The 16666-nt window shown below is 42.1% G+C and overlaps 1 protein-coding gene across 1 annotated transcript in view; it reads right to left on the bottom strand.

Moving 5' to 3' along the window:
• Window positions 1-16014, bottom strand: part of gabbr2 (gamma-aminobutyric acid (GABA) B receptor, 2) — a gene marked incomplete at both ends in the record, with an annotated part of 155777 nt that extends 139763 nt beyond the window's left edge. The window contains one exon of the mRNA XM_080045922.1: window positions 15700-16014. Within this exon, the coding sequence (XP_079902048.1) occupies window positions 15700-16014 (315 nt within the window). The remainder of the gene's footprint in view (window positions 1-15699) is intronic.
• Between the last annotated feature and the right edge of the window lie 652 nt (window positions 16015-16666).

The raw sequence follows: 16666 nt of genomic DNA, 5'->3' as shown, positions 1-16666 counted from the left end.
ATGTATTCCCCCCTATTCTGTGACACAACACAGATAGCTGCTTTGCTTTGATCATAATTGACATGTCTCTTGATCTAAATGAGATTTGACACCATTTAGAGCACCACACCTGGTCAAAACGGTCCCACCGCTCACTATTCATTCAACATTTGCAAAATCATATATAAAAAGGCTGAATCTGTTCGTAAATGAAAATCTAAAACAAAATGTAGTAAGACAAAAATATATATTTGATTTACTTCACTAATAACCTTAAACAACCAAAATCAAATATTGCTAATTAACTGGCTACTTGAGCAACTACAGTGAAGCATAATTATGGCAGCATCACACTATGTGTTTGATTTTTAGCAACAGGGAGAAAGGACTGAGTCTTAATGTAGGGAATGATTGTTTGAGAGGTATGCAAAATGAGTCCTTGACAAAAAGGCTGCTCTACAGTATATCCACGACTTCCGAATTATGATGATGTCCTGTACTAGTAAGCACCTACCAAAACTTATCCAAGTCCAAGACAAGTCTATTGATTTTCTATTGTGGAGATAACTGCAGATCACAAGTCTCACAAATCACATAGTTTTAAAAGGGGTGTGCTATGAGGGAACCCAAAAGCACAGATCTAGTTGTAACATCTGTGATGTTATTACAACATATACCTGAAAATACTAGTGCATATACTAAGTATTTTACTGAACAAAGTAAAATGTTTTCCTCATTTAATTTGAAATGATTCTATGCAATTGCGGAAAGAATCTAAAATGTGTCACTAAAGGTTTGTGTACACATACACTAAGCACACATGTAGGATGCAGTCATCTCTCTCATTCTCTTTGTGGAGAGAGAGAGAGAGAGTCACACTACTTTGATTGTTGGTGGCAGATCTTTCTCTCTGCGTTTTCTTTTTTTCCCTTTGATAACGCCTGAGGAAGATAGCGTCAGCTCCGCAGCCATCGCGCTCCCTCAGCCCCCAAAGCCCCCACAGCCCCCATAGCCACAGTTTCCCGGTGGGTGCTGTTTTCTCCTTGCCAGCCTGCCACAATTGCCCACTATACCGTGCCAGGCGCGACATGTGACAGTGGCAGCACATGGCCGCCCCCCTCCCATCCCAATCCTCTGCAGGCCTGTTTCCCCCCTGACTGTCTGAGAAGAACGGTACACATCTCATGCTCCTTCTCGCTCCCAATCAGCAACCCCAAATGACTGTCTTGGAGGCATTGCACATTCACACAACGATACACATAGACGCACACATCAGTGCAATTAAACTCACGTGATGACACTCACGGATGCAGAAATGTAGGTACGTATGAACATGAAGCCACGTGCCTGAAGCGTGCGCCATGTCTGTGCAAATCAAACTTCCTTTACATAGTGCATAGACACCTTTTCCAGCATTGCTCTAACATCATTAGCATGGTAGACGCCAGGTTGTATTTGTACACCAGTCAGATCCAGACGTCTTTTCATTCCCAAATTCTCCTGTATTTTTCACATTATTTCACCAGATTGTTCAGTTTCTGAATTGTCTTCCCCTCTTCACAATGTGGTCTTTTGCACACAACACATTTACACATCAACACATTATTGGCATATCTACCATAGTGTTAATGTCCAGGGACCTTTGACATGATCTGAGGGACAGAATCTGTTTGTAAATTAAATATCATTGCCTTGATGAGTTGAGTGGGATCTAAGCATTGAAGACGTTCAGTTTTCAGTGCTTAACTAGCTGCGATAATATTTTAATTACCCTCATGAATAGACGATTTAAATAAGCGCTAACGTTATTCTGGGTCTGCCTTTGTTGTGATGGGAGGAAGCTGTGACATGACATTTCACTTGCTTGTCGCCACAAATGCATACTGTTTGTTACAATCAGTACAACAATAATAATACTTTTAGACTTCTCTCAAGGGAATTGACCCCTCATTTTCTCTTTTTCTCCCTCTTCTAGTATTTCCTCTCTTCCTCTCAGCTTTGCCACCGTAAATTGTAGCTTGCGACGCTCTTTCAATCTGTCACAACTCATTGTGTGTAGCATCAGAGACTAGAAGACCTTTCTTCTTAAGACATGGCTGACATTTACATTTGCCCTCCATCAGAGAAAGAGGAATGGTTGCGACCCCTTGCCATCGTTGTCACACATTCTGCCTTGAGGAATATCCGAGCTAACACCGATTCCCCCCCTTTCGACGCAACGCCCACTGACAGCTTGAGTGGGAGTAGAGAACATACTGACAGCATCATTTATTCATACCACATTTAAAATAATATTTTAGCCATGATGTTTTTTGACATATTTTCTCTTTCCTTTAACTACAAGTTCTTTCCTACTTTAAAACACACAGAGTAGATGGAATTCTGCACACAAGATATTGGAAGGGCCCCATTCCTGAAAATGTGATTCCAGTTGAGCTAAAGAAGCCAGCATGAAGGCCTTCTAAAAAATCAATAGAAGCTCTCCTGTGTGTAAGAGCAAGTCAACAGAGCAGAGAGCAGCACAGAGTCGGGGCATAAAGATAATATTTATGTAGAGGGAGGGAGGCTGCCAACAACCACCAGGGACCATGTATAATTCCGATTCATACATCTGAAAAGTAGTGATCTAGTAAATATGAAGGCATGTTCATTTATTCTATAAGAATACACCCATCAACAGGTCCGCGCTGGAGAATTGTTTAGTATGCCACCCTTAAATATTCATGCACACATTCCGGGGATTGTGTGTCTTATTCTTTTTTAAATTCAGAGCACACAAAGACACACACTCATCCATTCATGTCTGCCTATCTTTAGTTTGAGGACTGAGTGTGAAGTTCTCCGATCACAATCACAACATAACATAGGACAGATCATGAGCATCGATGTCTTAAGTTGTGTTTCATAATTTATATGAAATCGAGTCAACATCATTTACCCAGGATGTCTCTGGTTTATATAATTAGCCGGTGTACCAACATCATGAACAAATGCACAGTTTTTGCACACCACCAACTCTAATGGATGTCCCCTTTCCACACAATTTACATACATTAGAGAGCACTGCATAGCCAAAGGACCCACAACACATTTTTGTCTGCCAAGACCGCAAGACGGAAATGCAATTGCACAAACACACAGCCATGTAAAAATGACTAAATTGTTGCCTTGTTTTCCATTTGTCGCTCACAGGAGAAATCCTTACCGTTTAAAATGTTAGGCTAATACAAATAAGGGAAGTAATTAGTGTAACTTTGGCTGTAGCTCAGTGTGGACGAGACTCAGTTTTCTCTTTTAAAGAGCCTCTAAAATGGAACTGAAATCCCTGGCAGTGAGGGGAGTTTCGCAATTATCCTTTGGGTTGTTTGACAGGGGCTTAATGCTGACAAACTTTACATTCTTCAAACTAATGCAGCACCTAGCACATCACAGTTGGCGGCTCCTTGCTGCCGCCATTTGCATCGGGTCGAAAGAAAAATGCAACTATTCTAACATCCTGCCAGCTAATGGACGACGTGTTTACAATTACATCAGCGCAAGGTTGTGATGGTTCTGTCTATGAGAATACAAATGTTTATATGACTACGCCTTAGGAGTAATGTCCTCCATCCGTCCAGATGGCCCTTGGAATCATCTGCTGTAGGTGGAATAATGAAATTTCACTCACTATCCCACTGCTTTTTATTGAATTAGAGTGATAGGCATCACTCCCTCTCACAGCTTGGAGTGTCATCAGTCCAACCAGCGGTCCCAGTTCAGTGGGCACATCAATCACAGACAATGGAGGCAATCAAATCTTACCAAAGCCAAATACCCCCCCATCACAGTGCGTGAAGAATGAATAATAAATGGCAGAGGTGTTCTTGCAAATACTGTAAAACGGGGGTGTATTCCTAAACACAGGCTGCCATTTGAAAGACGAAGTGCCCATCATTCTCTTGTCACTGCAAGAGCTCAATATACTGTGTATACATTACTTTGGTGACTTCATTGCTTTATCTATCTTGTATAGTGTGTTGAAGAGGCTGAATGGTGCTGTTGACGTTCATTCCCCTAGACAGTCTTTTACCTTGGAATATTACAAACACTATGAAAGAAAGGGTTTAATAAAAGATGGCTGTCAGAGAAAGTGGGGGCCGGTATATTTGGCAGTACTTGTGAAAACCCCAGGAGTGCACATCACATTGTTGAAAAATCAAGTGAAAATATGATTAAACTGATGGTATGCATGCGATGGAATTCAGGTGCAGTTGGATCCATAATGACAACAGGCTGCCCATTCTTAAAAGGAAGCAAAAGAGTGCCATCAATTGTTCTTGGATGTTTCTCAATAGGAATAATACAACAGGCATTCTGCCATCACCCTGTCTCTAGCCATGGGCTCAATAGATAGAACTTTCAAAATTCAAAAAAGTCTTGCTTAGATAATACGGTTACTCAAGATGATAAAAGAAAAGACAAAGAACAATGAATCAAAATCAGTGTATACTAGAATGACATTTGTTTCTTAAATTAGATCCCCAATTCACTTTTTTTTAAAATGTGTAACTTAGTTCAAAAGTCTTAAAAAGCTTTAAAAGTATGATGCGTTTTTTTAGAAAATGTAGAAAAAAACCACAAAGCCTAAGTCAGAAGGAGTATTTCATGATCATACTCCTCTTGAAGTGATGAGTGGTGCAGGTCTAAATAAAGATTGCCTCCTTAAGTGAGTATTGTACAATGTTAGTTTTTAAACACACCATTTGCAACAAGTCTACTCCAGCAGTTTCATGCCTGGTCATCAAACCTGTTTCTTTGACCAACTAGCCTCCTATCAAGCCTTTTACCATTAACTATGAGAGAAAATAGTCAAGCAGGGGAAAACCAGTCCCTGTATGAGTAAATGTGTGTGTATTCATATGTGCTTGTGTGCATAGCAGGAAATTGAATAGTAAAAGGAGACATTGGGCCAAGTATTAAGCCTACCCACTTCTCCCCATAAAGAAGGCAATAAAAGGCTCCTGCCCTACAGCAACGGTTCATTAGTCAGACAGGCAGCTGTGGTTCCCTACAAGCAGGACCCCACCCCATTTATCAGCTGAAGTCTGACACAGGCTTGGTAACTACTCTTTACAAACACAACTCCAGCTCTATAACATGGTTTGCTTAGAGATGTATTAAGCAAAGAGATGAGGAGCAGCTGAGTGCAACATTCGTTATCTGTCCGCTCTTGTGTGCGATGGATTGGGTGGGGGTCTGCGGATGTATAATTGTGTGTGTTTGGGACTGTGGATTGGGGTTTATTTACCTAATAGAGTTACAATTCCTCAAAATAAATGAAACCCGCTCCCATTCTACAATATTAGAAAGCACAATTTATTTAATCTGTTTTTCAATCCATTAATTCACCAACTATCTGTCCATTAAAACTCACACATGCACACATACAGACATACAGGCCCAGAGATTAGGATTGAGCCTCGGTAGACTGCAAAGCTTGGTTGCAAATTATCTCTTATCATCATCGCACAGCCCTTTGTGATCACATGTGGCATGATTGCCTGCTTTGGATGGGCATGACAGATGTGTATACTGCTGCTACCGTGCCTGGGCACTTAAGCTGTGCAGCAGGGGTGTGTGTGTGTTTGTGTGTGTACGTTAGATCTGGGATTCTACTGTCCGTCGTTATCGCTCTTGACACACAATGGACTCACCAACTGCTTTCCGCTAACAGCCCCCAGCAATCACGAATGGGGAAGTGGTAGCTAGCCACTGTGAGCAGGGTGGCAAATGGACAAAGGTCTGATGTATATCAGAGCTACAGTGTGCCACATGGATGCATGCTGGGACCCACTACCAGCAACAAATCACAGATCAGACAACCCCCTGTACATACAGTCAGTGTGTAGTCGGTGAAAACTGGAAAATACTGGAAAACACACAGATGATTACAATGTTTGACGACCGCAAAATCTAAATGGCACACACCGAAAGAGGAAAAGCTAAACGCAAACTGACAGTTTGTTTCCTCACAGCTGGATGAACACAAAACCATGAGATATCGCTCAAGAAGGCTTTAATGTATTAACTCCAACAGTCACTATTTCTGTAAAATGATAACTGTGAAGGCTATGCTTCCGACAGGTGCTCTATGAAGGTCCTTATCGTGATTTAAACTCGTTAAATCGCTCCTTCAGTTGAGCTTCTCTTCCCTAGAGAAAGACAGGAAGAGCACTGATATGTTCCGACACAAAGCACACCTGCATGTAGGACAACACAAGATGAGGACACGAATGTGGAAGAGTGGGATATTTGGAATTGATTCCATTACTGACCTTCCCATTTGTACAAGGGACTCAACCTGGCATAGCTGAGATATGGATCAAGGTTATCTACTGTTACACGCCACATTTTCATAATGACAACTTTCCGGTTTTACAGTAGCACAAAGACACCATTCAGACACCAGGTAGCCTATTCACTAACATTGAGGTTTAGAAAATTCAAAAGGAACCTCAATTTTCATTCCTAAAATATTTCATTGGGTGCAGAAGTCTTACTTTTGATGAAGACATTTTTAAGAATTTAGAAACAGACAATTACACTTACAGTTCTTTGAATGATTGAATTGGGGGTTCACATTTGAGCTTATTGTCCTATAGTTTAAAGCATTCTTACATTTTTAAAGTAAAGCCACAATTATACGTAGCCTATTTATGCTTTACCACTGCACGTCCACACATGCAGAATGTGTACAACTGTGATGGACCAGTGGCTCGCTGTGTGTATGCCTGTATATTTGGCTGATTCTGACAGCATGCAGTGTGTATGATTGTAGCACGTGTGCATCATTTTCCCAGGGGTCAATGGCACTTAACACTAGTTCCCAGTGGGCAGGCTCGTCGTCATGGCCACAGCTGGGGGATGTGTAGAGACTCAGGCAGGTGCCACAGAAGAACGTTTCCATAATTGTCCCTTTGTTTGTCAAATGATCCTGAAGAATCCATTGTCTACTGTAGACTGCAAAGCATTCTTTGTTACAATTATATGAGAACAGAGGCATACATTTTCTATTTATAACAACTGCACTTTGCCAGTCAAGGTCATTCTTCAAAGAAACTATATGACTCAAGTTCAGTCAAAGAAGTTATTTGTAATTGACTTGTTGTTTATTTGAGTTTCCTGCACCATATGGTGCCCAGCCCATATGGGCTTGCAAGACACAGCAGTAACAACCAGGGTGGCCACTAATAAATTATAACACTCCACACAAATTCAGAAAGCAGTTATTCAATTTCCATAAGACACATGTATTAATGTGTTGGATACAGAGTACAGTTTTACTTGTCCTGTATTTTCCATCTACCAAGTCTTGCTAAAGACAATTTTCCTCATTTAAAAAGCTAAATCGACATATTGCCAAACCAGTTCACTGTTCTTCAACATAATTTTTTCATGTCACTGTATATGGGACAGTGAAGGACAAACCTTTCCATCTGCCTATTTGTTCCCCGCTCATGCACCACCCCCCCGCCCCAAGTACATGTGTACCCGCATACACACACATCCCTCCCCAAGGAGCAGGCGATGGTTGGCTCCTCTTTTTGGCCAAGAATTATATGAGCTTCAATGTAATTACAGGACTGACAAAGACAGACTCTTTCTGCTTATAGCTGTGTACTAGTCTCCCTTGAGAGCGACAGACAGGAGGGCATGCACAGAGCACTTGTCCAATCTCTAATGACAACGGCACAACCTTTCCATCGTAATCCTTTCATTTCTGTCCACTCATGGGAGAGGAACAGGGAGGAGTGTGTGTGTGTGTGTGTGTGTGTGTGTGTGTGTGTGTGTGTGTGTGTGTGTGTGTGTGTGTGTGTGTGTGTGTGTGTGTGGGTTGGAGGAGTGATGAGTATTGAGAGGAGCAGGCCGTGATGGGGTGAGTGGGGAAGGTACATTTTTAGGGATTAAGGTACAATAATGGCTGACAAAGGCGAAATTGAGAAGAAAATAAGTCACCTTTTAAAATGTCTAGATGGACTATGGTTAGAGTCTGTTTGTTTGAGGTTGGAGGTAAAAAAAAATACAAGAAGAGCAATATAATATAAAACACAAATTCAAATTAATTTAACCTATTCCCTCTTCAGCTTGTGTCTTACACCCACACACTTCTACGCAGCCTCTTGGTGATGGAAACCATTGTGCAACAGCAGGGCACCTCTCCTGAGGTTTGTAACCATAAGCACAGAAACATATTCTCCTGGATATTGTGTGCGTGAAACCGATTTCAGTAAACAGACTACAGTATGAATATCCTTCTGAAACCTGAACCAAAATAAAAAATACTGAAAGAACAACTCAAACTACTCAAACTGCATTTGGGCTTTCTCATGGAGTGAATTCCTCCATGGTTTGCAGTGAAACAAGCTATTGCAGCCGATACACATTCGCTGTGTTAATTGTCTGTGCAAATGGCTTGGCTCGGGATCAATGGTGGCTTTGTAGATGCACCAGCAGTATAGCAGCCAGACGGAATGTTGCACTCAGCATGGCAGCAGCCATCTTGTCAGTATTTTCAGCAGCACTGAATGAAGATGGGGACATTTTCATCCTCATTCCAGCTCTGGTCTATCATGACTTTAAAATGGATTTTCACTGTTTCTTTCCTCCAGTTGCTTCAAATTCCATCTCTCCAGTCTATTCCTCCCCTATCTCTTCCTCCCAAAGTCTCCATTTCCTGCCTCTCCCTTAGCTCTTCATCTATCCAGCCATCCCATTTCTTGTCTCCTGGGTGATTTCCCAGTTGGTGTCTCTCCCTAAGCACCACAGTACAGCCATGTGAATCTGAGAGTAACTGTTTTATGTTGTGTGAATGGCAGCTAGAGGCCAGGTTCACCACCTTTTTGGGAGTAACATTGCGCTCTTGATGAAAGTACAATATTGGAGAAAAGAAAGGGAAAAGATGAGGACAGGCTATGACAACAGATGTCTCATAATAGCATCTGCTGGCAAAGCACAATAGGACCGCATAAAAACAGGAAGATTGCCTTTTGACAATGACAAATTAATTTCAAACCTAATTGATAATCACAAGCTGTATTCATTAAAGATTTTTCTACATGAGCGTGTCGCCTGGTTCTAATTAGGATGCAGTAAATTTAGGGCAAACATGGATTTTAAAGAAAATACTGTATTATTATTCTCAGAAGGGAGACAATGCTAGAATGTACGTAAGTATAATAACATACTATGATTATTATTATTTTATTTTCTTATTTTTTTAGGGGAAGCTACACTCTTCCCGGCTCTAATGGATACCCATTTCCGCTAGTTTGTCATCCATTTAACACCACTTAAGTGATGCTGCTGACCACAGTGCAGGCGCCTGATCACACCACAAATGAGTCTAGTCTGACAGTACGGCACTATACTGTTAGCTGAATCGATTGAAAAAAATAGATTCCAATTTCCAGACAGTTGCACCAAGGCAGATTTACCAATACCAAAAAAACATGTCGACAGGCAGAAAGCAAAAATAGATGTGCAGAATAATGACAGTGACACCCTGGACCACAGGATTCTACTGTTTTGAATTTTAGCAGGAGGCTCCAGCACAATTGCCTGATGTTTAACAATATCAGTGTTGGGTGACTGGGTTCGACAACAACAGGATCGCTTAAGGTGCTTTTTAAATTCAGTTATTGCTTCTCTCATGAAATTAGCACTTGACTTGGTCAGCACATCAGGCTCAAATATTGTACTTATTGACATAAGGTTTTTGACTACTCCAGTAAAGGATAATAATAAATAGATCAAATTTATATAGCGCTTTTCCCAGTGCTCAAAGACACTTCACAAAAGCTAAACAAAACAAACAAACAAAACGTAACGTTTAAAGGTTAAAAGCAAGGGTGAAAAGGTGTGTTTTTAGGGCTGTTTTGAAGGAAGAAAGAGTGTTGGTATTGCGGATGTCGTTGGGGAGGGCATTCCAGAGGGCGGGGGCGGCTGCAGCAAAGGCTCTGTGAATGAGGATGAATGAAGGTATAGATTAAAGCAACCAATACCTCAACTAAAAAAACTTTGAATCTAACTAGTGCTGACCTCCGGCAGGGCCACAGGGGGTTCCATTTGAATAAAGGCCACGACCATATGTGAGAGTCGATGTACTGTGTGTGTGAAGGGAGGAGAGACGTCTGTGTGTGCAGTAGTGTCAGAGTGTTGTCTGTCAGAGCATCCGTTTTAAAGCCAGCTGTAGGGCACGGAGGAGCCTCTTTCATCAGGAAAGTTCATGTTTGCTGTTGTCTTGCTTGAGCCCTCCAGGCCATTGGCAGCATGACTCGGTTAAGGTCAGCACTCAGCAATTACTGCTCAAATGTAGTGACTTCATTACAGTGAGCCATATTTGTTTAATTTTTCATGAATCAGTGAAAAAACATTACGTTACATTTTTTTTTTTAAATACTCTCATGAACCTAAAATGATAGCACAATATTTTGGGAGCCTTTAACCGATCTAATGTGCATACCTCATTGCACGCAGTAATTGCCTTTAATTCACATGGTCATTAAACAATGTAGCCTCAGAGCAACAAAGCAAATGGCATTATATTAGGATCCAATAAGATTTAAGAGGCTGGCCATTTCCTCTTCCTGCACAGAGGATGATATAATCCTATTTCGGGATCTACATCTCATAGCCTTACACATCTCTTTTTCTCTCGCCTCTCTCTCTCTCTCTCTGATTCTCCCCTGAGATCCTGTTCGTTCTATGAGAAGGGCTGCTGCACATTGATCCCTACTATCTGTGTCGGGTCAGTGGATACAGCCACACTCAGCACTTTCTGTATGCCTAGAGAGTACCCAGGCTGTCACAGGGCTGCTTTTCCCTGCTCTCCTTGAATATTCACCCTCTCCTACCAATGGTGTGACAGGCAATCTTTCTTGACCCCCCTCTAGGGTCACGGCCTCTGCGCTGCATGGATGATATTTAGATAATATGTGCAGAACAATATGAGACCTTGACATATAAGATGTCCAAAGGCAGTGCTTCATTTGGCCGATGTCAGATGGTTTTACACAAAAGCTCAAAGGTGGTTTACAGTGTGTGAATCAGTAAGGTAACTATAAGGCACTCTGATATGCTCTTTATGAAGAAATGTACTGCTGACAAATTATAAACAATGACACTTCACTCAAAGAGAAAAAATTCTCGTCACTTCTAAGAAGACCAACAGCCCTGAACAAGCCCGCTCTGACCTAAGAACTATGCTTAGCAGCATCCTGACCATTATGTAAATGCCTTTCTTAACCGCAAACCCAATTTTCACCGACAAAATGACTTGACAGAATGCCTTGTATAACCCTTGCTCATGGGGGTGTCTTCCTCCTGTGAACAGATGTACCGTACTGGGGATTCAGTTTGACAACCTGTGCACAAATGTGGCATGTTGCATCTTGTCCTCAGAGGAGAACAGGAGAAGCCGTTCATATATGTGTGCATTATCTCTGAACATACTGTAGGTCATTGCTAGGAGGCCCATAGTATTACATGGATGGAAATGGTCATATACTATAAATACCCATCTGCATATGTGGTGCCCAGCAGAAACTGTGTCTGACGGTCCTATCGATGTTCCTTTAAAAATGCATGTTAAGATTTCTATCAAGAAAGTGCAAACTGCTCTTTTAAAAGTAATCACAGAAAAGCATATTTATCAGATTCACATTACTTGTTGCTTTAGATGAGGCTGTACACCTCTTGTCAGCAAAAATAAATCTACACTGACAACAAAAGGTGTCGGAACATTTGAATGAAGAAAAGGATTTTACCATGTTGACAGTGATATAGGCTATGTCGAGTACACCAGAGACTTAAAGGGGAGGCAGTTGACTGCCTTTACTGCTGTAACATGACTACAACAACAAAACAACAAATCTGAAGTTACTTCTTAGCTTGTAAATGGTAACGGGACTGTACTTATAAAGCACTTTTATCCAAAGTGCTTTCAATCGTTTCTCTCATTCACCCATTGACACACATACTCATATACCAATAGCAGCAGGGTGCAAGCTAACCATCAGGAACAATTTGGGCTTCAGTATCTTGCCCACTTCGACATGTGGATGCGGGGGATCCAAACACCAACCCTGTTAGCAGCGGATGAATGCTCTACCTGCTTAGCTACAGCTGCCCCAGTCAAACGAGGCACCAGACACGCTGGCAATTAATGCTACCACCTCAACTTTTCAAAAATATTTGTTAGTTCCCATTCGATCGAACTTGAGTTTGTGAAAACAGCCCTAATTGGCTAAATGGTTTAACTAACAACAGGAGAACTTGAAGACGGATTCAGACTTATTTCATCCTATTCACAGCTATCCTGGTTTAAATGTTCTCAAACCATGACATTCAACAATTTCTAAAATATACTGTATCATTTCATTTTAAAAATCCTATTGTGCATAACAATAACTCTTTCCTTCTGGATTTTCTTGGCTTATCATTTTTATCTAGAGTCAGATGGGTTTAAGCTGAAGATAAATCAACTATGAATTCAAAACTACTACTGTTCAAAATCATTGTTAACTACTCTGCAAAGAAAGTATTTCTCAGAGTGGCTCTCTCAAGGGCCTGTCACACATCCAGTAAGCCAGTGAACTAGCGTAGCTTAGCCTAGAATGATTTCACCGCCCAAAGTCTCCCTTCCATCTCCTTCCAGTGCGTTGTCCTCTCTCCAAAGCTTTGATCAGCTAAGCCTGCAGAGTTACAGTATCAGTCCTCGGTTACACTAAAACCCACACTTCATCGGGAGCTGCAATGGAGGACCAACTCCTACTGCAGCGCTAAGCCCTCCCAATGGATATAATTCATGCTGCTTCGTTTCTACCTGCAAAGGTCTGTTTTTGTTAAGCAAAGATGATTTCTCATCTACAATTGCCTCAGCATGCTACAATGGCCTACATAGTTGCAACATCTTAGGAGTGTACTAGCTTTGCCCTGATGAAAGTGGTTTCCCTCTAGCCCACTTTAGGTCCCACTTCCAGGCATTCCACGTCAGGACATCTGCTACTACATCTAGTATGGACTTCTCCAATCCTCCAACAACCAACTACCCCAGCTCTTAGGCCTTCCCCAGAGCCTTAACATCCAAACCTCCAATCATCAGCACCACCAGAGGATGGACTGGGTCGGCCCCTTCTACCCATGGCTACACCGACAGGGGATAAAGGGATAAAGAGCCTCTGCTCAGGGACTGATTACTTACATCTGCCAGGCTAAATCCCAGTGCACTGCCCCCCCCCCCCCCAAACACACACACACACACAGACATACACACAGACACACACACACACACACATGTACAAGCATCACACATGCACACACTTGGCCTGCTGCTAGCTGTAGCAAACGCACTGATGCATGTATTGTTTTCTGACATAAGCATGTGGTATGTGAGGAAGTGGTGTGCATGTGAGTTCTGTTCAGGACTTTTATACATGTGTCACTAAAGGATTATAGGTCAATAAATGCATAATGAACACATATGATAAATTACTCCCATCACAGGCCTTCGCTAGCTTCACATTATTGCTCCTATAAATATGTCAGAGGCTCCAAAAGCAAAAGTCAAGACTACAGCAATAATCCTGCCCTAGGCAAAGGTCTTATCTACCTGTATGTGTTGAGAAACCGCAGAGCACTTCAGACCCTTTCATCATCATATGATAACAAACAATAACCGTTTTTCATATCTTAAGATGTTATTAAAATCATGTTTCTCTCGCTATAGTCTCTGTTTATCATTCTCTATAAATATATAACAATATTCTGTTGCACTAATATATGACAATTTGCACGTTGCAGTGCTTTTTGTGGTCCCTGATGATAATTACCATGCCAGGCTGTGCCAGAGGATTTCCAATTGCTTGTAAATATTTGTTGGCAGAGTGTTTTTCTGTTAAGAGTTATTGAAGCCAGAGCTAACAGGCTAGCACTGGACAACGTTCCTCAGTGACAAAATAAAATCCATCTAGTACAAATATGTCTATAATTTTATAAAGACTGTTGACTAAATATTTCAGCGTACATTTGTGTGCTGAGCAAAACCAAGTATTTGTTATGGGATGGAAATCACAGAGATATGGTTTTAGTGCACGCTTTTTGACATTTCCAAAGGCATGATCAGAGCTTGGCTTCTCAACTGGCCTGTATACAAAAACAAATATCAAATACCGCGGGGCTGGCAGTGCCACAGTGTAAAAGAGTTTAGCCTTCGACCACAGTCATCAAGTAACACTGTTCTCGTGAGTTCCCATTGATTGCCAGTATTAGAAAGCAGGCATTACTATCAGACATTCCCAGCGAGCGGATGTCAGGCTGGCCCACTGACCTCTTGCTTTCAGCTCATCTTTCTCTCACGGGGAAAATCATAACTCTCATAAGAGCATTATAATCCCATGGTCTGAGCACATTCAGCCTGTGAGGGCTTACCTCTGTAAATAGAGATGTGTGTGTGTGTGTGTGTGTGTCATTTCACATGGACACACCTGTGCATACAGTATACTGAATAAGGGAATGGGAAAAAACAAAATAATTACTGCTATCTAACTACATAGGAAGGGAAGTCAACATTAAATGTTTAATAGAATAATTTTGAACAATTCAAGTTTATAGCAAAAATGATAAAGACCGTTATAATGTAAATGCAATTTTATATGTGGCAAACTATCATTACATGTTGGCCAGGAAACTTTGTGATGCATCAGCTTTAACCTCCTCAAATGCATTCTGTCCTCCAAAGCATATAAAAGACTAAAAGCCTAGAAGGCCACTTTAAGCACTGATGACTGAATCAAACTAAGTGTAAACAAGTTATGGTGAACACGCCTACATTAATAGTGGAAGCTTGCCGAGATTTAGCAATGACTAAACTACAAGAGGACTTCAACTGGAGTGGAATATTATTGTTCTGTATTGTTATCAAATAAACATGTTAATTTGGAGATGGACATTGAGATGTGCCTTCTTTCAAGGGTGCAAGGAGTCAAAAGAAATCGTACATCCAATTACCGCCATCTTCAGGCCCGATGAGAACCAGTCCCTTATTCGTTAAAAGATACACTAATTCGTGACCAAGAAAGAAATGACTATATTGTGCAAAGCCACCTTACGTCTATGTGTATGTCTTACAAAATAAGGATCAAACCAAGACTGAATGCAGCGTTTGAATTTCAATTGATCAATGCCATTTATCATCAGACAGCCTCGTGCATCCTGAGATTGCGGTAAACATTAAAACCTCCATTTCAGGGAGAGCGAGGGAGTGTGCCCATGTCAGGTTACATTTACAATGTTATATCAACGACAAGCGACAGCAGCGAGATGGACGGAGGTGGGAAATATGCACCAATACAGTGCTGTCATAAAAAAAAGTGATTGCGGTTGACAATTGCGCAATGACAACCCGCTCAACAACAACGAGTCTTCACATAGACTATACCACACACAGAACCCATTACGTTTCCCCTTGGACGCACAATATGTTGAGCGCTGCGGGGCAATGTGCGCGGCATATAGGCTACTGTACACACGTGCACAATTATACGCGCTCGCGCAAACTCACACACACACACACACACACACACACACACACACACACACACACACACACACACACATTATTCAACTGTTTCAAACACGCCTGAACCAACCAGCAGCAGCTTAGTGGATTTAGTTAACGTTTACCTCAGTGTCATAGATTTTGGTGATGAGTGAGAAGGAGTACTTCCTGGACTCCCGTATGTGCTGGATAGCCAGTTGGACCGCCGGCTCAATCCCCTGGCTGATACCGCTCATCAGGGCCGATTCGTTCATGGGCATAAGAACCATGATGGGCAGGTTCTCCCCGTCCCTGGCGAACCAGCTGTTGTCCTGTCCGTGTTTCGTGCGGTCGTTACACACCTTGGCCAGGGCAGGGGGAAAGAGCAAAACAGAGAGTAGCAGGCATCCCGTCGGGAGAAACATCTCCCAGCCGCTGCCGTCCCTCCGGGCTGGAGCCATGCTACCGTGCAGGGTGACCAAATCAGATCCCACCGACCGTACCTTCACTGCTTGGGCATTGCAGATTCGGGCTCGTCCGGGATGCTCAGACGCCCGCCCGTCAAGTAAAATCGTAGGCTATTTGAAAAAAAGAGTAGACACGAACGCCGCAGCAGCCCCTGCAGTAGGCAACCTCGTCGTATTGGTGATGACTGCAAACTGAGGGGGAAAAAATGTTTCTAATCTATAACAGTGCCTCTGAAGAAATATTCCAAGAGCGCAGACGGAGAGCTACTGCAACTCGGTGTCCGTCATCCAGACGATCTCCTGTCAAAACGAACCTCTAATTCAACCCCCTTTTCACCTTTAATTTGAACCACTTATCTGAGAAGCGCAATGCTGTTCTGAAGGATAGTCTTACCCCGAAAACGAGGAGAAGAACCCCGAAAGTGAAGATATAAATTGATCACTTTCGTTGACAGTTGCTGCGGATCCAAAAATCACCTCCGAAGTAAATTCCCAGCCCAGAGATGGCAACTGTGGGCATCCCAACCAAACGAACGCAGTGCTGAATTTGACTGAAAATGACGAGACAACGAAGCGATAAGGCAAACAGACTATAACCAAAGAGGAGGGATGTTAAGAGCTTGACCGCAGAGGTCCGGGGGGGGAG

Source organism: Ammodytes marinus (assembly GCF_949987685.1).
Source record: "Ammodytes marinus genome assembly, chromosome: 17".
NCBI lineage: Eukaryota > Metazoa > Chordata > Actinopteri > Uranoscopiformes > Ammodytidae > Ammodytes > Ammodytes marinus.
The sequence above is the reverse complement of the archived record's forward strand: the minus strand, read 5'-3'. Positions and strand labels throughout refer to the sequence as shown.